The sequence below is a fragment of the Mustela erminea genome, chromosome 17, assembly GCF_009829155.1.
Source record: "Mustela erminea isolate mMusErm1 chromosome 17, mMusErm1.Pri, whole genome shotgun sequence".
Classification (NCBI taxonomy): domain Eukaryota; kingdom Metazoa; phylum Chordata; class Mammalia; order Carnivora; family Mustelidae; genus Mustela; species Mustela erminea.
Window position 1 is genome coordinate 17,553,202 of NC_045630.1, and position 25,928 is coordinate 17,579,129.

At 45.6% G+C, this 25,928-nt stretch overlaps 1 protein-coding gene across 11 annotated transcripts in view; it reads left to right on the top strand.

Moving 5' to 3' along the window:
- The window catches only part of CACNA1E (calcium voltage-gated channel subunit alpha1 E), a 492,344-nt gene that overhangs the window by 397,364 nt on the left and 69,052 nt on the right, over window positions 1-25,928 (top strand). For 10 of the 11 annotated variants that reach the window (XM_032317766.1, XM_032317765.1, XM_032317775.1 and 7 more), the window contains 11 exons: window positions 9,520-9,635; window positions 13,953-14,006; window positions 14,660-14,749; window positions 15,695-15,904; window positions 16,649-16,761; window positions 18,382-18,494; window positions 18,836-18,967; window positions 19,461-19,533; window positions 20,811-20,928; window positions 22,886-22,953; window positions 23,697-23,794. In XM_032317766.1, the coding sequence (XP_032173657.1) occupies window positions 9,520-9,635; window positions 13,953-14,006; window positions 14,660-14,749; window positions 15,695-15,904; window positions 16,649-16,761; window positions 18,382-18,494; window positions 18,836-18,967; window positions 19,461-19,533; window positions 20,811-20,928; window positions 22,886-22,953; window positions 23,697-23,794 (1,185 nt within the window). The remainder of the gene's footprint in view (window positions 1-9,519; window positions 9,636-13,952; window positions 14,007-14,659; window positions 14,750-15,694; window positions 15,905-16,648; window positions 16,762-18,381; window positions 18,495-18,835; window positions 18,968-19,460; window positions 19,534-20,810; window positions 20,929-22,885; window positions 22,954-23,696; window positions 23,795-25,928) is intronic. The other variant, XM_032317769.1, reaches the window with a different exon arrangement.

Below are 25,928 nucleotides of genomic sequence, written 5' to 3' on the forward strand. Positions count from 1 at the left end.
GAAACATGGACTCCAGAGAAGAGCAGGAACATGACCATGTGGCCATTTGTGTGCTTGGCAAAGTCTGTCTGCATATGCTTCTATGTGCCCATGTGAGCATGTGTGTATGTGTGCCAGTGTGTGTGTGTGTGATGAGGCATACAAGCGTGCACAAGAGTGTGGGTAAACAGATCTTTGAGTCACACAGGCCAGCCCATCCTGGCTGGCTTTGTCTTCTCTTTGGTTGCCATGACAGCTGCAGAGGCCTCTGCATCGGTAAACAAAGCTCCGGGTGTGTACTGAAGCAGGAGGAAAGGTCTGGAACTAGAGAGTCACATAGGAGCCAGAGTTCTCCAGAGAGTGGTTCTTATCACAGCAGACCTACCAGAATGCCATCCTCACTGTCTAGATTAATGTAGAGCTACCTGGCTAGGTGCCTGGTGACTCTGAGGTGACATAACATGGACAGGAATTTCAGGCGGGAGCAAGGCTTCATTGACTCTCCCAGGTTAGTCCTGGTGACTTCGTCACCTCATGGTAAGTTCCAGCAATGTGAGTGACCGAGCACCCTCACATCAACCCATGGACCAAAACTGGTCACCTTAATGTAGTGATACACAGATTAGCCCTTTGTGGATATCTGGCAGTAACCCATTTATAGGTCTATAAATCCATGAACTATAAACCCATTTTAATATTTACCTAAATATGACTTGAAAGAGAACTTTGCCTTCTCCCTGAACACTTCCCATCTCCCACTGTCACACATGACACTGTTTTGGGTGTTATACCTTGTGTGAGATTATCTATGTAATTCTTCCACTTCATCTAATTGTGGATAATTTATAATTGGCTGTGTAGGAATAGTTGATTTTTTTTTTTTAACAAATTATGCCTCTCATGTGAACTGCTGCAAAACAAAAGCAATCACAAGTGTAAATTCACCACCTAGGCTGAAAGAAGAAAATGGTTCTTAACCAAGCAGAACATGGAGATCAGTTTTCTTCTTAGTTCCCATAACTGAAATTCAGAAACCCAAACCTTGCACGCCTAAGTGACAACTAGAATAGAGGCTCATCCATGCTTGGCTTCAAGTCACTTTCCTTCCATCTATGTGAGGGCTCTGTCATGGGAGGGAACTGCAAATTATCCTCCTGGACCAAAACAAAGTGGGAGGAGGTACAGCTAAAAACTATGGATCACAGAACTGGGTAAGAAGTATCTGCAGTGAAACACAATTTGGATTTTTACCATCCTCCAGTCTTTTACAGGAACCCAGTCTGGACTCCTAGAATAACCCGATATATTCCTGTGGTGGGTTATGAGCAGAGGGAATGATTGACAGGGAAGTTGAGACAGGTCACTGCCACTTTGTTAGCACAGAGGTTATCAGGATACCTAGCTCTGAGAACAGACCTGGTAGTATTTTTGCTACCTCACCTGGGATTTATTTTTGTTCCCCCTGTTTGGGATTCTGGAGTCTAGATGCATCCCAACTTGAGTTCTGTTCTGTCTGTGGGTATTTTTCCACTGGATGGAGCAAATGAAAAGGGGTTGTTTAGCCATTCTCATACCTTAAACCACAGGCTGATGCAGGAAGGGCTGAGGGGTTATGAACACTTTCCACTGTAAGCCAGAGTTCCTTCTTTTACACTTCCTTGCTCAATTCAAGGGAATTGGATAAATTGAGATATTTAGAGGGCCTCTCTTTGAGGTACCTTTCAGTAGAAAGTTTGGCAGTGGTCATCTGAATGTAGCAGTTGTATGCTTTATTTTTGCCAAGCATCATCATCTGAATAATCCCAGATCCTCTGTGAAAAGGAGTACTCAGGTCTTCAGGGAAGAGGGGATAGGTGGCAGGACACATGTTTCCCTTTCCTTGGGATCAGGCATATCTATACTTCCAAGAATGGTGGACATATTAGATCTAAGTTTAGAATAGACACTTAACTTTTGGTAGGTATTGGAATTGAATCCTGTCCATCCCTGTTCTCTCTAGAATGTAATATGCATATAAATCATTGGTGGCTATACTACAGATACAAAATCAAGCAATATATTACTAGCTTGACTAATGCCATGAATTTTATATTGTGTCTTTATTAACCCAGCACAGAACAATGGATTTTTATGCTCTTCTCTCAATTAAAAAGATTGTCCTTTTAGAAAAAGCACAAAACTCTCTTTTTAGGTCCTTATTTTCTTTAGGTCCTTATTTTCCTTGAGCTGAAACTAAATCCCTTCTTATTTTAAATGTTGACATCTAGATAGCATGTAAGACAGCTGTGGAAATGGCACTTAACCTCACTTTGGAATATATTACCTTGAATGCTGGCTCTGTCTTCTGCTGATGAGTTGATCTTGGGCAAGAGCCTTTCTGCATCTCCCAGGGTTTTTACAAGTATAAATGAAATCATTTATATGAAAGCGATTCATGATTAGAAATATCACCAGGGTGCCTAGGTGTCTCAGATAAGGTTAGGCGTCTGCCTTTGGCTCAGGTCATGATCCCAAGGTCCCGGGATCAAGCCCTTCATTGGGCTCCCTGCTCAATGGGGTGCCTGCTTCTCCCCCTGCTTCTGCCTCTTCTCTCCTGCTTGTGTTTTGTCTCTGCCTCTCTCAAACAAATAAATTTTTAAAAAATATTTAAAAATTTAACAAGTCGCAAATATGTTATTTGAATATTAGGTGTTCTTCATATGTTATTTCCATAGCCTGTGAAATCTACTGTAATAACAGGCCTTGGATCCAACTTCACAGGATCTTGTTGAAATGTGGTACAATGTAGGCTCTGCTTGGTCTCATGGAGCCCGTAGACTGACTAGTCAGGGAGATAAGCCATGGGCACAATTATGTCGACCAGGGAGGGGTGACAGGTATGAAAGACACTGGTACCAGACTTTGTGCCCTAGGTCCCCAATGGAAAAACAAAACAGAAAAGTCTCCTTGATAGACATAATACAGAACCTTCCCCCTACCCAGCCCTTCTTCCTCCACTGACACAGGGGCCGCTCAGGAATTATCCCCACTGGTGCATATTCTTTGCTCTACTTCTTTAAGCTAAGAGGCTTCTTTAAAAGGCCAGGGAGTTTTGTTAGGCTCTGGGTCCTTGAGCTCTGCCTGCTAAGAGGCCCGGTGGAAGCATGAGAGTTCACCGGGGCCTGTAGTGCCAGTAGAGGAGAGTAGGGAAGCCAGCTGAGGAGACCCAGAGCCAGAAAACTTACAGATACACAGGGAGGCTGGACTGGGGTTTGTTGGTCTCTCTCTCCCACTGGAAATCAAGCAGTGGGGTAATTCTGGGGGCCAGGTGGAAAGTGACACACAGCATACGTCATGGACTGATTTTGCAGAGATTTTAGTGGAGTCAAACCAAGGGAAACAGTGGTGGGTGGTGTCCAGGAATTACCTGACCACTGCTGCTCTCTGGCTAGTTCACCTGCCTCTCTTTGGGCCAGTACAGAGTTGGAGTGTTCCTTCATTTAAACCTTTGGGAACCAGGGTAGAGCTATCAGAATACTCTCCAAGTCAGCCTGGATATTTTTAATTAAAAAGAAATCTATATTGGGCATATTACCATGTGCCAGGCCTAGTCTGTCTAGTCTGGGAGGATACGGAGTTGAGTAAGACACGGAATATTTTCACAAGAGGCTCACATAGTCACATGTACAGCTCACCACGGTAAAGCCTGGCTGGGAGATGAGCTGTAAAGGCACAGAGAAGAGAAAGGATGGAGGCTGGAGATTGTGCAGGGAGGAAGGAGAGGAAGGGAAAGCTGAACAGATGAAGTGACATTTCAACCTGGCCTTGGAGAAGGATTCTGACAGACTCTGGCAGTTAAGAAGGGATTCTCGGCAGAGAAACGGAGGACCAACCCTGGAGAGCGGTGCTGCATTCTCCAGAACAGGGAGAAGCGTGCTGCTGCGGGAGTCAGCCACGCGGGCTGCAGGCAGGTGGGTGGGTGCGAATGACGGGAGGCGAGGCTTAGAGGAAAGGTTAGTATCAGGCTGTGAAAGACTGTGAAGGTCATGTTAGGTGTTTGTATTTCATTTAGCAGAAGGTGGAGGAGACAGTGGAGGAGCAGAGGAAGAATAGAAAGAAAATGGAATATAGAAGACATGAAGGTCTTGGTTGCTCTTAGTGGCTCTGTGTCCTTGGACACTAGCTCTCTCAAAGGGTCACTTAGCTCCCCTTAGGTTCAGTGTTCTGACATAGAAAATGGTGCTGTTGGTAATGATGCTCACCCTAGATGCTAAGGATTATTGTGTTTTTCCGCTCACAAGCTGCTTAAATTCTCCTTTTTTCAAGGTCTTCCTTAAAATATTACCTTCTTTTTAAAACTTTCTGGATCCCCAGAGTGTAGTTGAAAAGTCAATGTATATATATATATATAATAAAGTAAGTAGCATATGAATATGCCATTGGGCTAGACAGACATCAGGGGCATGAAGAGCCTGGGCTCTTAGAGCAGACAGGCCCGGGTTCAGTCCTGGCTCTGTTTTTTACTGAAATTGAAACAAGTTGTTTAAGTTCTAAATTGAGGATGAAAATACCTGTTCCACCTTTTTCTTAGAGTGATTATAAAAAAATATGAGCAAAATGTGTGAAGGTGCTTGGAAACTAGAAGGTATTCAACAAATGTTACTCACTGTGGTTATTATTTTAGGTTTGGAAGTGATCAGATCTAGAGTGTGTTTTAGAAAGTGTGTGTGAGATGGATAAAATGAAAGGAAGAGAGACAGCTGCTTGAGAGACAATGGGAGTGTAATAATCCAGGCAGAAAAGGATGAGGACAAAGATGGAGGGTAGGTCCAAGTGCTGTTTTGGGGATAGAATCAACAGAACATGGCACTAATTGGACAAGAGGGATAGAAAGAAGATAAAGAACAAAAGGTAGAAACTTTGGTAGATGGTAATGCCATGAACCAAGCCAGTCCCTTGTTTCTTTCTAATTGTTATAATCCAGAGAAGAAGGAAAGGAAAGGGTTTGCCCCATGGCTTCTGTTATTCTTAATTTCACTGGTCCTGTACTCTTCATTGTGACTGTTTCCCTCTCTATTCCCCCACAACACTGTTGGTAGAACCTGCTGAACCTGAATATGAGCCCAGAATTTCTCCCTTAATGTGCTTTTATTCTCAAGCCCTTTGCCTGACCGTGATAAGGTGTCCATGCCAAGGAATCCATATATCTTGGCAGGAGAGGCTGAATGAGGTTCTTCCTCTTCCCCTGCCTGGGGGCTGTGGCATGTCCTTCAACCCCTGGCTTGTTTCTTCTTCCCTGGATATGAGGGCTGTCTTATTTTGGGAGGCAAATTATGCTCAGAGGCTAAGTTTGTCTTTGCCAGCAATTTATTTAACATTAACATAAGTTAATGTTAAATGGCATTAAATAACATTAATTAAATAATATTAACTAACATATTTAACATTAACATAGGTTTACTGCAGGAATTTTACAAGCCAATAGTACACAGGATAATTTCTCTTAATAAGCCAATAAAGAAATAATATACTCCAAATCAATGACAGATTAATCACACTATTGTTCCAGGTAAGGGAAGATGAAAGGAATAAAAGACAAATTTAGTTGGTATACCTTGATACAAGTTGGTACTGGGAAGAGACAGCTTAGCCAACTGAGAGCTGATGTCCAGCTACTAGTGCAAAAGTAAAAGTCCCATAGTGCAATATGTTAGAACATACTGTTAGGGAACAGGGGAACTAGTGTTGATGGGAGAAATGTTCTTTATGGGGCTGCTGTTTGACTTTCCCCACTGCCTGTAAGTGTTACTTTATGGATGTCCACAATCATCATTTTTATTCAGCATATACTGGAAGTCCTAGCCACAGCAATCAGACAAGAAAAAGAAGTAAAAGTCATCCAAATTAGCAAGGAAGAAGTAAAACATCCACTATGACATGATACTATATCTAGAAAACCCTAAAGGCTCCAACAAAAAACTACTAGAACTGACAAATTAATTCAGTAAAGTTATAGGATATAAAATCAATATACATAAATCCATTGCATTTCTGTACATGAATAATGAAGTAGCAGAAAAAGAAAATAAGAAAACAATTCCATTTACAATTGCACCAAAAATAACAGTATACCGACGAATACACTTAACCAAATTAACCTGGCCTCTGAAAACTATAAAACACTGGTGAAAGAAATTGAAGATAACAACAGAAAGAAATGAAAAGCCATTCCATCCTTGTGGATTGGGAGAATAAATGCTGTTAAAATGTATAAAATAATCTACAGATTTAATGAGATCCTTATAAAATACCAATAGATTTTTCACAGAACTAGGACAAACAATTCTAAAATTTGAATGGAAATACAAGAGACCCCAAATAGCCAAAGCAGTCTTGAAAAGGAAGAACAAAACTGAAGGTATCACAATCCTAGATTTCAAGCTATACTACAAATCTGTAATCAAAACAGTATGGTATTTTTACAGAAGATCAATGAACACAATAGAAAGCCCAGAAATAACCCACGATTATATAGTCCATCTTCCACAAAGGAGGCCACGAATATGTATTGGGAAGAACGGTCTCTTCAAAAGTGACATTGGGAAAACTGGACAGCTACATGTGAAGGAATGAAACTGGACCAGTTTCTTACACCGTACACCGTACACGTAAACTCAAAATGGATGAAAGACCTAAATGCTCAGAACTGAAACCATAAAAATCCTAGAAAAAAGCACAGGCAATAATTTCTCTGACATCAGCCATAACATACTTCTAGATCTATTTTCTGAGGTAAGGGAAACAACAGCAAAAATATTGGGATCACATCAAAATAAAAAGTGTCTGCATAGCAAAAGAAATATTAAAACTAAAAGCCTACAGAATCAGAGAAAATATTTGCAAACAACGCATCTGATAAAGGTTGATATAAAGAACTCCTACAACTCTACACCCCAAAAATAAATAATCCAATTTAAAGTGGGCGGAAGACATGAAGAGATATTTTTCTGAAGAAGACATCCAGATGGCCAACACATCTAGACACATGAAAGGATATTCAACGTCACTCATCGTCAGGGAAACCACAGTGAGATACCACCTCACACCTGTCAAAATGGCGGAAATCAAAAACACAAGAAACAAGTGTTGGGGAGGATGTGAAGAAAAAGAAACCCTCATGTACTATCAGTAAAAATGCAAACAGGTATAGTCACTGTGGAAAACAGTATGGAGGTTCCTCAAAAAATTAAAAATAGAATGACCAGTAATTCCACTATGGGGTATTTACCCAAAGAACACAAAAACACTAATTTGAAAATGTATGTTCATCCTATGTTTATTGCAGCATTATTTGCAATAGTCAAATTATAGAAGCAGTACAAATGCCCATTTGTAGATGCATAGATAAAGAAGATGTGGTATATATACACAATGGAATATTATTCAGTCATAAAAAGAATAAAATCTTGCCATTTGCAACAACGTGAATGGATCTAGAGAATATAATGCTAAGTGAAATAGAGAAAGACAGATACTCCTATGCGAATTTAAGAAACAAAACAAATGAACAAAGGAAAAAAGAGACCAAAAAAACTATAAAATAGACTCTTAATTATAGAGAACAGATGGTTATCAGAGGGGAAGGAGGTGGGGGGATGGGCGAAATAGGTGACGGGGATTAAGAGCACAGTTATCTTCATGAGTACTGAGTGAGGCATGGAATTGTTGAATCACTATATTGTACACCTGGAACTAATATAATGCTGTATGTTAACTTACTGGAATTAAAATAAACTGGAAAAAAAAAAAGTCTGCTTTACTAAGGCTGGAGCCGATTGCCCCAAGTTCTTCAAGGATCTGTCTTAGATCGGTATAGTGTAGGCTTGCTCACACCAGATGCTCTTGGATTGTCCTCACAGACTTTGGTCACTGTTTAGTATTCCCTTGCCATTGCTGTCGCTTCATACGCTCATTGTTAAGCCCCCAGTGGGGCCCCTTAGCAGCTGAGTTCTAAGGGGCCAGAACAGATGAGATGGTGACATCCTGACACAACTGACTTCATTCTTCTCTCAAAACCAGTTTACTTCTGGGGGCACCTGGGTGGCTCTGTTGGTTGAGCATCTGCCTTTGGCTCAGGTCATGATCCCAGGGTCCCGAGGTTGAGCCCTGAGTCACCTCCCAGTCCAGCAGGGGAGTCGTCTTTCTCCCTCTGCCCCCAACACTTGTGCACTCTCTCGCTCTCTTGCTCACTTTTTCTCTCTCAAATAAATAAGTAAAATATTAAAAAAAAAACCTTCTAAATACATCTTTTTTTCTCCACTTTGTTATATACAAGTCGATTAAGACAACTGCACTTAAGCCATAAGCAAGTGGATTTGAAATCCTATCAAAGAAATACACGACAAGGGAGGAGCTGACGGGACCCACTGTGGGTGCTGGGCTTCTTCTTCTTCAGGCTTCGCCTCTTTAATTATGGGGACACCCCGAGGAAGTTCAGCAGCTCCCTGGGCAGCAGGAGCACTCCTGGGCCCCGGCTGGAGAGCGTTCCTCGGGTGAGCGGCACTGTGGCCTGGAGGGATGTCTGGTGATGAGAAGGGCCTCGGTAGAGCGGGTTGCTGGACAGGTGTCTCAGCCCATGTGCCTTTATTGAGCCCATATAGAATGTGTTCGTCTTCCTCTCTGCCACGGAGCCCTCGTGTCTCTTCTCCCTTCTTTCTCCCCATGGGACTTTAGGATTGTGGCTGTCTTGTGCCACAGACTCTGGTCCCCTGCACCTGTCAGTGGACCGTGTCTTCTCCCTGATCTTTGCCCTTGGCTTGCCCTCTGTCCCATTATGTCCCTTCCCACAGCTCCCACCTTCCCACTTTCTTTTCTAGCCGGGGGCCCTTTCTGTGTCCTTCCCTTTCCTGTTTAACCTCCGCCAGCCATCTTCACACACAATCAGCCCTTCGAGGCATGGGTGCTCTTGGTCTCAGGGCCACAGGCTGCCAGAGGAAGCACAGCGCTGTGGTTTGACTCCAGATCCCAGAAAGTTACTTCCCTTCTCACTCCTTGGTGTTTCCCCATCTGTTAAATAGGAATTTTAATAGCGCTTATTACTTCCTAGGGTGCCTGTAATGGATTAAATGAGTCCACGGGTCTGTAAAACGACATACAGGGCTGGCGCATAATTGGTCAATATACGTTAATCATGGTTGTTATGAAAAGCACAAAGGCGAGGTGGATCCCCCCGGGGGTGCTGAGGGTTTGAGTTGTAGCTGGGGAAACAGAACATAGCATTTTGAACCCTGGTGTGTCCCATGACTAAGAAAGTACCTTTCCAGATAGAGCAACCAGAGGGCGTTAAGGGCGGACTGGGACGTCAGCTGCGTGAAGCCAAAGGAGCGAGGTTTCTGTGCAGCATTTTAAGATCCCAGTTGCAGTCTGGAACAAAGGGGGGGCGCGCGAGGGGTAGAGGAGCACCCGCTCTGGCTCCCTCGTGCTTCTCCGCACTTCACCCGTCCTCTTCGTCCTGGCACTCCCCACCTTCACTACTTCTGCATCTCCCCCTCTCGTCCACAGGGAATTTGCCAAAGAGAGAGAGAGAGTGGAGAACCGGAGAGCGTTCATGAAACTGCGGCGGCAGCAGCAGATTGAGCGCGAGCTGAATGGGTACCGCGCCTGGATAGACAAAGCAGGTGAGGTGTGGCGGGCTGCGCAGACCTCCCTGCAGACAGCCCCCTGCCCCTGACCCCACTGCTTTCGTTCACATGGGCCACCCTGGCCAGAGCACCGAGAGGTGCTGGCTGCCTCACCAGCTGTGTGGGTTCCCTGCTGGTCCCTCTTGCTTCCTCTGGGGTCTAACTGTCCCTGTTCTACCAAACACCTTCGTGAGGCCCGAATTTTAGCAAGGTGAGGTGAGTGAGAGGGAACAGAACCCAGTCCTAGAGCTGAGGTCGGGTGGCTAACATTTTACACGACTGCTAACAACAACAACAACAATAATAATAACACCAGCAGCAACAGCAATCCATTCATTCCACGAATATTTAGTGGGCACTTACTTTGTGTCAGCGCCTGTCTTAGGAACTTGGGATATGGCAGGAAGCCTCTTCTTGCAGAGCTCATTCCCCTCTAGCTGGGGAAGGCAGAGATAAAATGATAAGTAACTTGTAAGAAGGTGACAAGTACACTGGAACACAGATCAGGGTAGGGTTATGGGGTGTGCGGTAGGTTGTGATTTTAAATAGGGAGGTCAGGGAGACCCATTTTGGGGAAGGACTTGAAGGAGTTGAAGCATAAGTCGTGGGAATGTCTGAGGGGGTATTTCAGTGCCATGGCTCTAGTGTGGAGGTGGGCCAGGAATGTTACAGGAGCAGAAGGAATGAGTAAGGGGAGACGAGCAGGAAGACAGGGTGGGGGCAGTCATGGGAGGAGGAGGCAGACTTTATGGGCCACTGGAAGGGTTTGGGGTTTTCCTGTAAGCGAGGCAAGAACCACTGGAGGGTTTTGGGCGGGGGGCGGGGGAACATGGTCCGACTGATGGTCTGGAGGGTGCTGCACTGAAAGTAGACAGTGGGAGGGCAAGGCCAGAAGCAGGAATGTAGACGGCGAAGCCACTGCAGGAAGCGAGTAATAGCGGATGGCGACAGCTGCTTGTTCCTATTCCCCGAGCCATCCCTGTTCCTCACTGCGAGGCTCAGCATCAGGAACAGTTCTTGCCCAGCTTTGAGGATAGGTCCAAACCGATCACGATTTTATTAACCCACAGAGCCACCAGATTCAAGTTTGACTGTGGCTCCGCTGCTTATGAGAGGAATCGATCACCCTGTATCTGTCAGCAAAATGGATGCGTTTTCTTTCCTTATTATTTTAAAGATTGCATCACATGGCTGTTATATATCTTTATTTTCATCCTGAGCAAAGAGTAATTTATTTTAATAAAAAAAATACACTTGACAGCATTTTTTTCCCTCCATTCCCGGTAGAAAGCAGAGCACAAATGTGAGGTCTCGCAGGAGAAATTTGGAATATGATTTGAGGCTTAGCTGCCTGAGCCTTACTCTGCTACATACAGCAGCTCTGGAATGACACCATGGCCCTCCCGTTCTAACCACCGACACACAAAAGCTCTCTCTCGGTTTTGGAGTCAACCTTTGATCACCTCTCTGGGGTGAAAGTGTGTGTATGTGATGAAAAGTGCCATTTCAAAGCCAGATTGAAAACCTCCTCCCAATTAGGACCATCTGCATTTCTTGGCTGCCTCTGGAGGCCTGCTCCGTGCCCACTGACGGCGCTTCCAAATTTGCCCTTTCTTCTCTGAGGCTCTCGTGGAGGGGAGGGGGGCGAACCTCTCCACCTTCCTTCCAGAATGGTAGCTCAGCCTTACAGAGCAGATCTGCCTCCAGGTCTGGCAGGCAGCTTGAAGTTCCCCACCGTCCTTGGCTTCCTGGGTGGAGGAACCATCTGACAGACCGCCCCAGTGAGCCGCTAGTAGCAGAATCTGGCATAGACCCTCCCCCGCCCTGTCCGTGACCCGACTCGTGGTCAGGCAGCACGGGATGCTGTTCTCTGTGGCTCTGCTCTTTCCATACATGCTGAATTCCAAGGCTCCACTTTCTTCCAGTTGGCAAAGCCAGCTCTCTCCTTCTAAGAAAAAAGACGCACTGCAACGTCAAATTGTGCTTCCTGGCCCTTCCTTTTGCAAATGGGGTGTGAGTGAATCAGAGACATATGGGTTACATTTCCCTGGAAAGACACTCTCAAGTTCGAAAGAGAACTTGGCAAAAGGCAGTGGGGGAGGGGGGCAGCTCCACACCCAAAGCCCTCAAAGCGCTTCTCAGATACTCAGCAGCCCCACACAGCCTCCGTCTGCCTTGGGGATCCTCAGATCTGCCCACCCCAGCACCCAAGCACTGTACACAGCAGACGTGACCCCCTGGATGAGGTCATTCATGTTGCCACGAGGGTGATTTTAACGAGTGTCTGATTTTTAAGTGATGCCCTCCTGAACGAACAGCGTGGGCTGTGCTTGACTTTTAAACCCTCTATGTCTGCATAAAGGAGCATCCCACCAATAACACTTAACCTGTTCACTTAGAGTTTTGCCAGAGGCTGTACTTCAAAAAGAAAGCTAAACATTTATGACCTGGTATAATGTGCGGTACCCCCCCCCCCCCAGTCCCCAAATATTCCCCTCCCTGGGAAGTACATTACATCCTCTCTGTTTTATATGCAGGTGGAATGATGGTAATGACTTTACCCTCTTCTGCTTGTCCTCTTACTTGTTAACAATTGCTTCAATTAAACCATTGTTTAATAGGGCCTGCTGCAAGCTTCTCCCCAGCAGCTGGAATCTCAAGGAGTTTGCTCAAGGCCTCCGACAACCCCTCCTGTGGCTGAGGTGGGGGCGGGGATCAAAATTCATGGGCATCACTCCCAAAGGGGACTCAGAATCCTGCCAGACATGGGACAGAAGGGCTAGTTTGTAAGTTTGGAGGGATGCTAGTGAGGTTTATTCTAAACAAGTCTTCCTGGAAAAGAATATCCCGCTAGTGAGGGCACGTCCTGGAAGGCAGGACTGTTCCTGGGGAGGTCATGAGGAGAATGCAAGGGACTGTTTGGTTCTTTTCCAAATACCAACAACCAGACTCCTCATTCCAACACTGGCCAGCATTTCGGTTCTCCAAATGGGTGTCCCCAACAATTCAGTTCAGTTCTGACACCAAATACCACCAGAAATTAGCACAGATCCCACAGGTTAGGGACTTAATCCCATGAGGCTGCCCTTGCTTCACACAGCACCCATACACAGGGTGCCCAGGTGGTCTGCATTTTTCCCTGCCTGACTACAAATTTAGAGGGCTCCAGATTTGATCATTCCTCGAATGACTTCCAGAACTCAGGAAAATTATTCTTACTATCACCAGTTTGTTACAAAGGATTTGACTCAGGAACAACCCAATGGAAGAGAAACCTAGAGGTGGAGGCAGAGAGCCTCCATGCCCCCTTCAGGCATATCATCCTGCCAGCACCTCGACGTGTTCACTAACTTGGAAGCTTCCTGAGCCCCATTATGTAGGTTTTTTGTTTTTTGGAAGTTTCCATTACATAGTCATGCTTGATTAATTCATTGGCCATTGGCAATTAAACATTCTCAAGCCCCTCACCCATTCCTGGTGTTAGGAGAGGGAATGGGGCTGAAGGTTATAGCCAAATATGTGGTTGGTTTTTTCTGGTGACCCATCCAGATCCCCAGGTAACACAGTCCTCCCCCACAATGAGTCATCTTGTTTGCACACAGACGACAGTAAATTCCAAGGGCTTTGGAACTCTGTGCCAAGAAGGTGGACAAAGAATATTTGTTCGGTCTATCAGAGGCACGAATGTATGATGAGCTTAAGCCTCTTCCATTCAAGCAAGGCAGACTGTGGGATTGGGGTAAGAGGAAGCAAGCCCACAAGCCCTGCTTCTCTGGGCCATTGGAATCTTCCTCTGCTCTTCCTCCAAGAAGCAGACGGGCTCAAAACATGGTCTCCCTCCTGAACGGGGTGGTAGTTGCTATGCCTTGGTAAGCCTTGTACGTGCTGCAGACACAAAACACCAAGGAAGCTCCTGTTGCTAGAAGAAGGTTACGGAAACTGGGTAGAAGGAAAAACAGAAATGGAAAGTTTTCATTCCTACCAATTTAGGAGATTTCACTTCTACCAATGTAGTTTTTTAAAAAATGAGGTCTTGCTCACAAGTGTTATCAGACACAGAGCTGAGTTTTACCATCAGCCTCCAAGCGCCCCCTCATTACAGAACTTCCTTTCTTTTCTGATGTGCACTCAGGAGCTCTCTCTGTGACCCTGGCTGTCTTTCTGATGCTGGTGCCTGCACAGAGCTGTGAACTCTTTGCTCTCTCTCTCTCTCTCTCTGCTACCCTGGAACCACAGCCACCCCGGGGGATTTTTCATTTTGCAAAATAATTTGACATTTACAGATAATTCACTAAACCATTTATTTCCATATAGAGGAAGTCATGCTTGCCGAAGAAAATAAAAATGCTGGGACGTCAGCCTTAGAAGGTAAGGCCGTGCTCTGGCACATGCCCACATTTGTGCCCTCTTAGGCCGTGGCCATCTCTTGATAAAAGAGGAGGGGGAAAAAAAACTAAAAGAGGAGTGCCCTGGGATTTGAAATGAAAGTCTCCCTGTCATAAAATCTCTCATGCTTTAAAATGAAGGGAGTGGAGTCATGGATTTAAATGCTTTTTAAAATGATGGAAATGAACTCTTAGAGCTGCTTTGTTCTAGGGCATGTGATTGATACCGTACAATAAAAAGACCATCACACACCCAGTGGCACGTAAAGGGATCTCCTGTGAAAATTTTTGGGCATCCTCTTGGGACCACTTTCACAAGCGGGAAGTAGCGTTGTTTTTGAAGAGCCAGAACAAATAGATAGGGAGCGCCTGTTTACTTACCGCATGTAGATAAGGTCTAGCGAGGGTTCTACAGCCCATGTGTTTCGAGGTGCTGCTGAGCACGGGTGTTTCGAGGTGCTGCTGAGCATGGGAGCCGTGTTTCTACAGACACTGGCAACTTCTGTAACCACGGCCCAGGGGGTGCGAGGCAGCTGCCTGTGTCACAGGAGCCCCTGACACACAGTCCTGAGCTTTGACCTGAATTATCTGGTTGTGCTCCTGGTCTTTCACCGGCCTCCCCCTTCCCTGGTGTAGTGCTTCGAAGGGCAACCATCAAAAGGAGCCGGACGGAGGCCATGACTCGGGACTCCAGCGATGAGCACTGCGTGGATATCTCCTCTGTGGGTGAGTGGAAACACTTAGGTCTTCTTTGACTTGTCTGAGCTCCAGTAAGAAGACGATCCTGTCTTCTGAGAAGCACCACGAAGAGGAATAGAATCAAAAGAAGCCAGAATTCAGGGATGTAATTAAGGAAGGACTTGGAAATTGATTCTAGAGAAAAATGGACCATGAGGGTTAAGGCTAAGAGTCCCACCCAGATCCTTCAAGCGCGGCAGATGTCTCCCATTTGCGTTTAGAACTATCCGTCCTGGAGGTGATCATGAGAGCCAACTTTGGGTTATTGTTCAGAGGATCCCGAGGACCTGTTGCTTCTAGTGACCCCCATTTGAGGACCTGCGATCATTTGCCTGACCACAGTGGGAGCGACCACCCACTCCCATGTGATAGTTCAACAAATTCCTACTGGCAGCTCTTACATGGTTCCTCTTCAGGCCCAGGTTCTCTTAGATAGGCTGGCTACTGGCAGCTCTAACGTCCCCAGGAAAAGGGATGGCAGATTTCTCCCTCCTCCTTCACTTCATCCTTAAAAGCAGACGAGGTGTGCAGAACCCGTTGCTGCTCTCGACTGCCGGGGGAGAAATCATCACAAATGCAGCAAAACGATTCTAGTGCCTGAAGCGTATTTAAAAGGAAAGGCCAGAGAGAAGCCCAATCTGTTAAAAACATAAATGGCCCCCTATTAGGATTCAGGACACCGGGTCCGTGTCTGGTGTCGTGCCCAGGGAACCTTTCGTTTTCCTAGAATTGAGAGTGGCCAGTAAGGAAAAGCAAGGGTCTCTGCCTCAGAAGCTACATAGCTCACCCCATGGGGATGCCCTGGGCCTGTGATGTGGGGGTCGCCTAGCCCCCAGGACTGAAGCTATCCACCTCCCCCTTTGACTGCCTCCTGGCCATGGAGAGTAATCTGTCCTGCAGCCTCATTCTTCTTCCTTCCTTCTCTCCCCTTAGGCACCCCTCTCGCCCGAGCCAGCATCAAAAGTACAAAGGTGGACGGGGCCTCCTATTTCCGGCACAAAGAAAGGCTTCTGCGCATCTCTATCCGCCACATGGTTAAATCCCAGGTGTTCTACTGGATCGTGCTGAGCCTCGTGGCTCTCAACACCGCCTGTGTGGCCATTGTCCATCACAACCAGCCCCAGTGGCTCACGCATCTTCTCTGTAAGTGGCCAGTGAGCGCTGGTCAGCGTGGTGCAGCTGGATTCGGGTGTGAACACAAGCGGACGGGCGTCCTGCTGGGCCCGGCAGTACTCTTGGTGGGGAGGGCAGCATTGGTTGCCTCAAGGGGTGGGGATATCACAGCACTGGTACCCTTGTCGTTCATGATCAAATTGGATGAATCTTTTCCTGATAAGACCACAAAATGGGGTTAGCCTTGGGTACTCTAAGGCTTTCACTGAATATCATAAGGAGAGTAAATGGTATAGAGCGTTTTGGTCACCTAAGTCCTGGGGAGAAAGTTCTTAGGCCAGTGGTTACTTCTAATAGACCAAGACGGGAACGTCTAGGTCGGCTCTGGGCAGGGCTGCCACTGGTGTAAGTGGGGATCCAGGGTGCTGTCACAGGTGGGTGTGTGTAGGGCGAATCCTGCTCTTTCATCAGTGCCATGGTAAAGCCTTTTCTTTCTCTCCTGAGAGCCATATTCCATTTAAAGGCCAGTGACAAGCCCATCCATTGAGAGAGAGCAAAGCTGATGTGTGGAGTGTGCCTGGGCCCCCCAGGTCAGAGTGTATCCAGATATCATCAGGTTTTTCCTGCGGTTGACCTGATATGGTCACTGAATGTCTTTGCCTTTGTGTCCTGCTGGCGTTGAGGGCTCCTCTGTAAGGTTCAGGAGGTTGGGCTGGAGGACGCGGGAGCCCATGGCATCTACAAAACAAATGCTTCTGCTTTTGATGCTTTCAGACTATGCAGAGTTTTTGTTTCTGGGACTGTTCCTCTTGGAGATGTCCCTGAAGATGTATGGCATGGGGCCTCGACTTTATTTTCACTCTTCATTCAACTGCTTTGATTTTGGGGTAAGTGGTCCCGAGCCCACCTGTCCTCCTGCTTCATGTCGATATGCCGCAGTTTGAGATAAGCAGCTCACTCCACTGCTCAGCATGAAGCACTGAAATCGGAATTTAAAAAGGGAACTAAGTAAGCTAGCTAGAGGGAGGGCAGGAATAAGGGAATCCTTCCCTTACCAGGATTTGTTTGTTTGCTGGTTTAAAGCTCTTATATTTCTGATGTTTTTGTTGAAGTGTAACATGCACACCATTGTGTACACTTAAGTGTAGAGCTGAATGAATTCGACAGAGCTGCCCATAGCAAGCTTTTAACCACTTGCTGACTTGGGGGAAGCCTGAGAGAGAACAAAGGAACTGATTCCAGAAGGTGGCTCAGTAAGAAAGAGAAGCTTATATACTTGTTTTGTTTTGTTTTTTAGTTCAGTTTAAAATTGGGAAAATTATCTAGATACACCCTCATGCAAACATGCGCATTCACACACACACACACACACACACACACACACACGCTCAGTCACTCCTCCCTTAGCAGGTTCCCACATAGACCATTTCATCCAGTGTTCACTTCCTAAATGATGCTGATACGTAAATGTGTGCCTATCTAACCATCTTCAAGATGTTCTGACATACCGGTCCTCCCACTCCGCTCAGGACTCCTAGCCTCTGTTACAGATCCCATTTGCAGATGAGTGAAGAGAGAACATCGTGTGCAAGTTCATATACCCAGTTAGCAGCAGAACAAGGTTGCAAAACTTTGGGTTCCTGAACCACTTCTCTTTCTGCCAAACCCATTTCTATTCCTGCCAGTTCTTTAGTTAGGTGCTAACGATTCTGAGCCCTTGCCAATCTGCATTTTTCACTTGAAACATATGCTTCTGGGTATGGGCAATTTTCAGGCACAACAGCTAGTGAAAGACCATTCCCTATATACGTACTTTTCAGCATTGCAGCAAGGATTAATTTTTGTCACTTCTCCTAGTGCATTGTGTAGAACATAGTAGACATTCAGTGAACATATAAAGACCCAATTGTTAATTTGACATTGCTCCTTCCTACAGCAATTAGAATCTATATGCCATCAACTAGTACTGTCACACTGGGATGTGTGGGACCTGAGTGACTGAAAGATACTTCACATATGGGTGACTGAACCATTCTTGGTAGAAATAAATTCTAGGACAGTGAGAGAATGTGGACCTCCTCTGAGGTTCTTACATTGAAATGCAACCTGTATTAACTTAAATTTGTTATGTTGCTTCGAGTACCACTCTTTTGTGTGTTTGTTCAAGGTGTTATTATGTAAGAAGAGTTGTGGCTCTCAGGTTTGTGGAGAAGCAGTGACTGGCTCTGGTGGTTTCCACCAAGGACAGAGCAGCAGTCAGTGAACCAGTCTCCAGCATGAAGGAGTGACGTCAGGAAGGGGAATGGAGAGCAGTGTGGAGGGAGGCAGTAGAGTCTCATTTTCCCTCGGCAGCCTTCACAAATAGGTGGTTTTGTTGGAGTTGTGCTGGGTGGGGAGGGGAGAGTTTTAATGTCACTGCAGCGCAGTGACAGGTGTTGACTGCTGAATGCCAGAAGGCTCCTCTCTTCTCCTCCTTCTCCTCACTGTGGCTGGGTTTGGCTCTTTAGGTCACAGTGGGGAGTATCTTTGAAGTGGTCTGGGCAATCTTCAGACCTGGTACATCTTTTGGAATCAGTGTCTTGCGAGCTCTCCGGCTTCTAAGAATATTTAAAATAACCAAGTAAGTGATCAGAATCTGGACTCCTCCCAACCACCTGTGAGAGTGGATGCTACTCTCTTCCTTAGTATCTTTCCTTCCATCCCCTTTTCTCCTTCACCACGTGTTCCCCTTACCACGTCCCCTACTCTGTTCTTCAGCACTGCTTCCTCCAAAAATCAGACCAGAAAAATACCTATGGTGCCAGATCCCATGCCACACTCCCAAGGGGAGCCTCATTGTTGCTGACATCTCTCCTGCACACAAGTTTACAAATGCAGCCTGTTTCATAGACTACCAGGCAGCTGGACTTGGGGATAATTTTTAAATACAGTGTTCACTGCTGTAATGTTTGGATTTTGTAGGTATTGGGCATCTCTGCGAAATCTGGTGGTCTCCTTGATGAGTTCTATGAAGTCTATCATCAGTTTGCTCTTCCTCCTCTTCCTCTTCATTGTTGTCTTTGCTCTCCTAGGAATGCAGCTGTTCGGAGGCAGGTAAGCACCAATGAACTTTCCATTCAAAAGAGCCTCAAAACCCAGTCTTCAGCCTCTGAGCAGGAGGGCTTCTAATTTGGTCACCATGCCACCATTCTATTTGCTTTGGCCCACATCAACCACTGTGTGTGTGTGTGTGTGTGTGTGTGTGTGTGTGTATAAAACCAATGTCTCTGCTTCTAATCTTTTCACACTGTACAGGGTTCTGGATCTGGAGACCCCTCTCTTTGGAGCTGTCCCTAAAATAAAATATACAGTGTGGGGCCTTATAAATCAAGATCAGTCCAAACCCCATCTCATAATCTGTACCTTCAAAGTGCACAGCCCACCAGTAATAGTCACTATAATACCATCTTCATAAATTACATGGAATGGGGAGAAATTAGGGAAGAAGAGGATATGGAGAAAGGGTAAAAGAAGTGACAAAAGAGGTAAGAGAAAACTTGGTATGTGAGATTTTCATTTTATTTTTCTCTCCAAACTTCTTTTTCAGGTTTAACTTTAATGACGGGACTCCTTCAGCAAACTTTGACACCTTCCCAGCAGCCATCATGACCGTATTCCAGGTATGAGGCCAACTGGCAGTTAAAAATATTATGTAGGATCTTTTGGAACTCACACCGCAAAATGATATATATGTTAGGAGAATCCTACTTTAATACCCCAGGCTCGTCCCAGGCAACTGGAACTCTTGTTGAGTAATTATCATCACAATAATTCCTAGAATTTGTGTAGCTGCATGCTTACCAATAATAGAAAAGCTCTATCATGATTAAATTATTGGCCTTTTTCCTATACTTGTGAGTTTACAAGAGATATTAAAGCAAAGACATTCAGTAACTTATAATATTTATGACAACCATCAAGTGAACTTTATTCCAGGAATGCAAGGATGGTTCAGCATGCACAAATTAATCAATGTGATCTACCACATTACCAAAATAAAGGATAAAAATCATAGATTATTTGAATAGATGCAGAAAAAAATGTAATAAAATTTAACATTCATTCATTATAAAATTCTCAGTGAAGTAGGTATGGAAGGACCCTACCTCAACATAATAAAAGCCATATGTGACAAACCCACAGCCAAATCATACTCAATGGTGAAAAGCTGAAGGCTTTTTCTCTAAGACTAGGAACAAGACAAGGATGTATACTTGCGCCACTTTTATTCTGCATAGTGCTGGAAGTCCTAGCCACAGCAATCAGACAAGAAAAAGAAATAAAAATCATCCAGATTGGTAAGGAAGAAGTAAAACTGTCATATCACATTTATGGTTTTTTGAAATTGGAAGCATCTTCTGACCCATATGTCCATTTAATGAATTATTTTTTCAACCCACCTCATCCCCCCCCACAAAAATATGTTTTTAAATCATGGAGGAAAACTAAAAAATCAGCAATGCAGAGAGCTAAAGAAAACACCGTTTATCTAGACTTTGAGGCTAAACCAGAACCCAGGTTTCTGGAACTGGAGCCCATGAGGCTCTTTCTAATAATGCTTCTGTCCCAAGAACTTTATCTTAGCTCTCCTTGGATGGACTGATAGTGACTAGACCACCTGATCTGTGTAGTTCCTATAGGTCTGGCAAAGCTGGAAGTGGAGGGACTCTATAGTCAGACTCAGAATAGAATCTTCCCTTGTGATGCTCTCTTTCCATTTTCAACATCTAAAATTATCTTCCTTATCAAAAGAAAGTTTGTAATTATTCATGGAAGTGACTTTATTTTTCTCCCTGGCAGAATGGCCAAGCAAGAGGCCAGAATTTTCCTTTTTACATTGGCCCCATTTTCTCAACCAACCCAAATCTCTGACTTGCCTGTTGTTTGCTTTACATAGATCCTAACAGGGGAGGACTGGAATGAGGTGATGTACAATGGGATCCGCTCCCAGGGTGGAGTCAGCTCAGGCATGTGGTCAGCTATCTATTTCATTGTGCTCACCTTGTTTGGAAACTGTATCCTTTTTAAGATAGTCCTCTTCATGCTGCCTGCCTGCCTGGACCAGCATTGAGGAGGTTGGTTGTGGTGGTGGTGGTAGAGTTGGGTGGGAATTTATTTTTGGGAGGGGGGATTCAGGATATTACTTGGTATACTAAGAGAAACAAGGATTCAGATCTTTTTTTTTTTTTTAGATTTTATTTATTTATTTGACAGAGAAAGATCACAAGTAGGCAGAGCAGCAGGCAGAGAGAGGGGAAGTAGGCTCCCTACTGAGCAGAGAGTCCAATATGGGAGCTTGATCCCAGGACACTGAGATCATGACCTGAGCTGAAGGCTGAGGCTTAACCCACTGAGCCATCCAGCCACCCCAAGGATTCTTATCTTAAAGAGATTATATACTAGTTGGGTAAAGAAGACAAATGTAGACAAAGGAAATAAAGTATTATCCAAATCTTCAGCATACACTAATAATAACATGTGAGGCTCTTATACTGAGTAGTTGGAAATACTATCAGCTGGGGAAAATAAGAGGTGACAAAGATACCTGTTAGGCTGAAATAGTGGCCACATTGTAACATTAATAAATTAATTACATGTTAATATAGAACAGGACCTGCACATAGTAAGATCTCAGAAATATCAGTATTATGATTAATAATGTTGCTATTTAGCATAGCTAACATTTATTGTATTTGTGATATTCACGAGAGCCTGTACTAAATGTTTTATAGGAACTAGTTCATCTGACCCATGACTTAGAAGAAGTAAGTCAAACAATTATTAAATTGTACGGGGAGATTGGAAATAAGTCCATTTAATTCCCAAACCCATACCTGGTCATAGGATCTAGACTAGGAAGATTTAGGTTTTAATCTCAGCAATTCTGTTTACCAGCTTTGTGGCCTCAGGAAAGTCCCCTAATCTGCCTGAGCTTTTAGTTTTCAACTCTGTAAGGAGGATAACAGCATCGATTCCTTTATTAGTTGTGAGTAGTAGGTGAGATCATTTATTTGGATGCACCTTATGTACTACAGACTTCTACACAATCACTAGATGTTTGTGGGAGATGGGACTTCCCTTGAAATGGCATTGGTGGAGTAAGAAGGGAGAGCCATGTGATGTAGCTGTACTTCTGCTTTTCCCATATTCTCATGGAGACAAGCTACTCCTTCAACTTTTCTGCCCCCAAAATTTCTAGGGCCCAGAGCAGACTGTGAACCAAACATGAGACACCCATAGGAGGAAAGTTATCCAGTGGGTCACAGAAAAGGAAGTCCAGTTTGTGACAATGGCACCTTGATTTCCCTGTTCCTCTGAGGGTAGTCAGACCTGGACTTTGATGCTAAAACCAGCTCTATATTCTGCAACGCCGGGACCTCAAAGACAGTTGGAAAATTGGGACTTCAGTGGCTAGAGCTTGGAATGGAAATGTGTTCCATAATGATCTTGTATGCTCCATGACATTGTTGTTGAATAAAATATAGAAGTCTTCTAAGATAAGAAGAATGAGAGAACTTAGCATTCCATTATTGAGAGCCATTCAGTGATGGGTCTGTGGAATCTTCTTTTCACCTTTAAGATCAGAGTAGGATCTTGGTCTGGGTGGGCTTCAATTCTAGCTTCCCAGAAAGGAGAGGTAAACTCCAGCATTGAGCTCCCTAACATCACAGTGTGCCAGATTCAATATTGCTATGAGTGGAGGCCATACGTGTCTAAAGGCCCCCTTACTCCAACTTGGCCCCTGAGTGGTTGGATTCAGCTATCTCCGCGTCCTAGGCAAAGAGAAGATCTGTGGAAGGAAGAAGAGATACTCTCCTTCAGACAGAGCTGCATAACCTCTGCCTAACTGATGCCATGGGGTAGCTTCTCTTCCTGCTGGATCTCAGACAGGAAAGACCTTGAGGAAACCCTCTCAGTCTTGCTGAAGCCTTTTGGTTTTCTTACTTGCCCATCCTTAACCCATCACCCCAGACACACTGCTGAACGTGTTCTTGGCCATTGCTGTGGACAATCTGGCCAATGCCCAGGAGCTGACCAAGGTGAGCATTCTCTGCAGATCTCATGGTTTTCTTGTGCCATTGAGCATTTCATCTAGAGCATGGAAACACCCTATCTGCTTTGCATACCTCACAGGATCATTGTTAGGATCCAGTAAAATACTCTACGTGGGAGATTAGAGCAGGCTGAGAAGATGTGTGTTCTTAGTAGCTCTAGTCATTTCACCTGAACTGGCTTTCCCCAGTGTCGTTACAAAGAGGGGACACCTACACCAGGAATGGAGGTGAGGGGATGAGGTCCTTGCCTGATCACCTGGGGTGAGGCCACTTAGCTAGGCAGGAGAAAGGGCACGAGTAGAGGCACAGCCTTAACAATGTACTCTGGACGGGTCTGGCTGGAAGGGCCCTGTTCCATTCCTTGCAGGCACTGCAAAACATCTGAGATGTGTCAGCTCCATTTTCTGACCTCCACCGCCATGCGCTCCACTAGGGGCTAGAGCTTAGGGTAGGATCCCACGGCTTTCCTGAGAAACTGTGGGGAAGCCTATGGGGCAGGCTGGAGACCAGAACTACCGGCCATGCCAGGCTGTGGAGGCTTCTGTCTCCCACGGTGCCCGGCACCTGGCCACCTGAGGTCTCTGAGCCAACCCACCCTCCTCCTGCCTTGTTTAAGGTCCTGTCCTGCCTTCCTCGTCTCACCTGGTGTCCCGAACTTGTGGGGAGAGCCGGGGAGCTATTCTCCTTCATGGGGATCCCAGGCAAAGCCATCTCTGCTTTGTGTCTAGGATGAGCAAGAAGAAGAGGAGGCTTTCAACCAGAAACATGCATTGCAGAAGGCCAAGGAGGTCAGCCCGATGTCTGCACCCAACATGCCTTCTATCGAGTGAGTTGGCTTGTCCCCACTTAACTGACCCCTGGGCTCCTGTGCTAACAGCCAATTCATCCACTCAAAATGGTATATTATCAGAGGATGCCTCCTCCGTGCTGGGAAATGTCCTTAGGATACAACGGTGAACAAGACAGCGTCTTCTCATGGAGTTTTATTTTAGTGAGAGAGATAATAGACGTGTAAATGATTTTAGGTGGTGATCACTGCTCTAAGGCACATAGAGCAGGATAACACAGAGGAAAAAGAATTGGATAGAGTACTTACAGGCAGCCTGGGAGGGATTCTTTGAAGAGGTGAAATTCAAGCAGAGATCTGTACGCGGAGAAGGCGGTCATGTGACATCAGAAAGGAAGAGCTTTCTCCAGCAAGGGTGCGGGGTGGCTGGTGGGCACGGAGCAAGGAGAAATAGAAGGAGACACGGCCAGGAAGATCCTGGAGGCCCAGCTAAAGGGTCTTAGCTTTTTTTCTAATTGCAGCCGTGGAGGGTCTAAGGCAGAAGGATGGATACTATATGACCCATGCTTTTTTAAAAACATATTTTATTTATTTATTTGAGACAGAGCATGAGAAGGGGGAGGGGCAGAAGGAGAGGGAGAAGCAGACTTCCTGCTCAGCAGGGAACTGGATGTGGGGCCTGACCTAGGATCCTGAGATCGTGACTTGAGCCCAAGGCAGACACTTAATCGACTGAACCACCCAGGTGCCTCATATAGCATGATATATACTTTAAAAGGTCGCTCTGCTCTATGAAGAAGGGCCCAGGGTGGAGGCAGGGAGACAGAGGGTTGGCTATAAGAGTAAAGTAGGTGACAGTAGTGGTGGTTGAAACCATAGCAATGGAGGAGATGAGAATCCCATTCAGTCTGTGCTTTGGAGGGAGGACCAATAGGAAGAGGTGATGGGTTAAATGGGATGGGGGTGGGGATAAGAAGAAAAAAGAAATATTTCTCTCATGTTTTAAGTTTTGATGCCTAAGCAACTAGGTAGATGGTGCTGGTACTTCCTGAGAGTCTGGAGAACAGTGGAAATCCAAGGTTCATTTTGGCCACAATAAATCTGAGATGCTTAGAGAACATCTAAGTGAAGATGCTGAATAGGCCATTGGTTACATGAGGGCGAAGCTCGAAAGAAAAGTCCGCGTTGGAAATGAGGAGTTGGGGGGAGACATTTGTATTTGGACAGTATTAAGCTCTCAGCACGGGTGAGCTGGCGGAGAGTTGTCATGGAGACAGGGTTGTTCAGGACAGAGGCCCAGAGCTCTCCTGTGCCTCGAGGTCTGGCAGAGGAGAAACCAGCAGAGGACACCGGGAGCAATTAGGAGTAGAAAGAAAGGACAGGGAAGTGTCCTATCGTGGGGACCTAGAGAAGAGAACTCTTCAGGAAGGCACAAGTGGACAGTGCAGCCAAATACCATCGAAAGATCACATAAGCTGAGGACAGAAAAGGGGCCATTGGGTTTGGCAAAATGAATGTTGTTAGCAACCTTCAGTTTCAGTGGCCCAGTGGGAACAGAATCCAGCTGGAGTGGATTAGGGAGAGACTGGCCAATGATAGTGGAGCAATGAGCATAGACTTAAAGGATTTAGCCTGGACCTGAAGTTGCTGGCAGAACTAGCAAGGCGTGGGCCTGGTGTAGAGCCGGAGGAAGGTGTTGGAGGAGGAGCTGAGAATCTCATTTGTGGCTTCCGAGCCTCTGTGAGGTCTGGGTGGGTGGCCCTGGGAATGGATGGGGAGGCTTTGAGGCCCCCGGGAGGTGCAACTCTACCTGGATACTAGACCCTGTCATCTACTACTTGAATCTGGTTGGGGAGAAGCCTTTCTTCGTCAGGTGCTCATGGGAAGGGCTCTGAATGTCCTCTGCCTCGCCCTTTAGAATCATCCCAGAGTTATATGTGGGGCTCTCCTTCCCCTGGATGGTCATCGTCTTGCCCTCACCTTTCAAAACTGAAGGCCTGGCCTCCAAGCCACTTCTCTGTGAGCAAGAAAAAAAAAATCGGCCCTCCAACTTTGTTAATGATTAATGGAGAAAGGCAGAGCAACTCCTTCCCCTCTGGAATAATCTCTGGGCCTTGAGTCGTTCCTTCCCCACCTTCCCTGCACTCATGAGTTTGGGTTAAAAATATACACA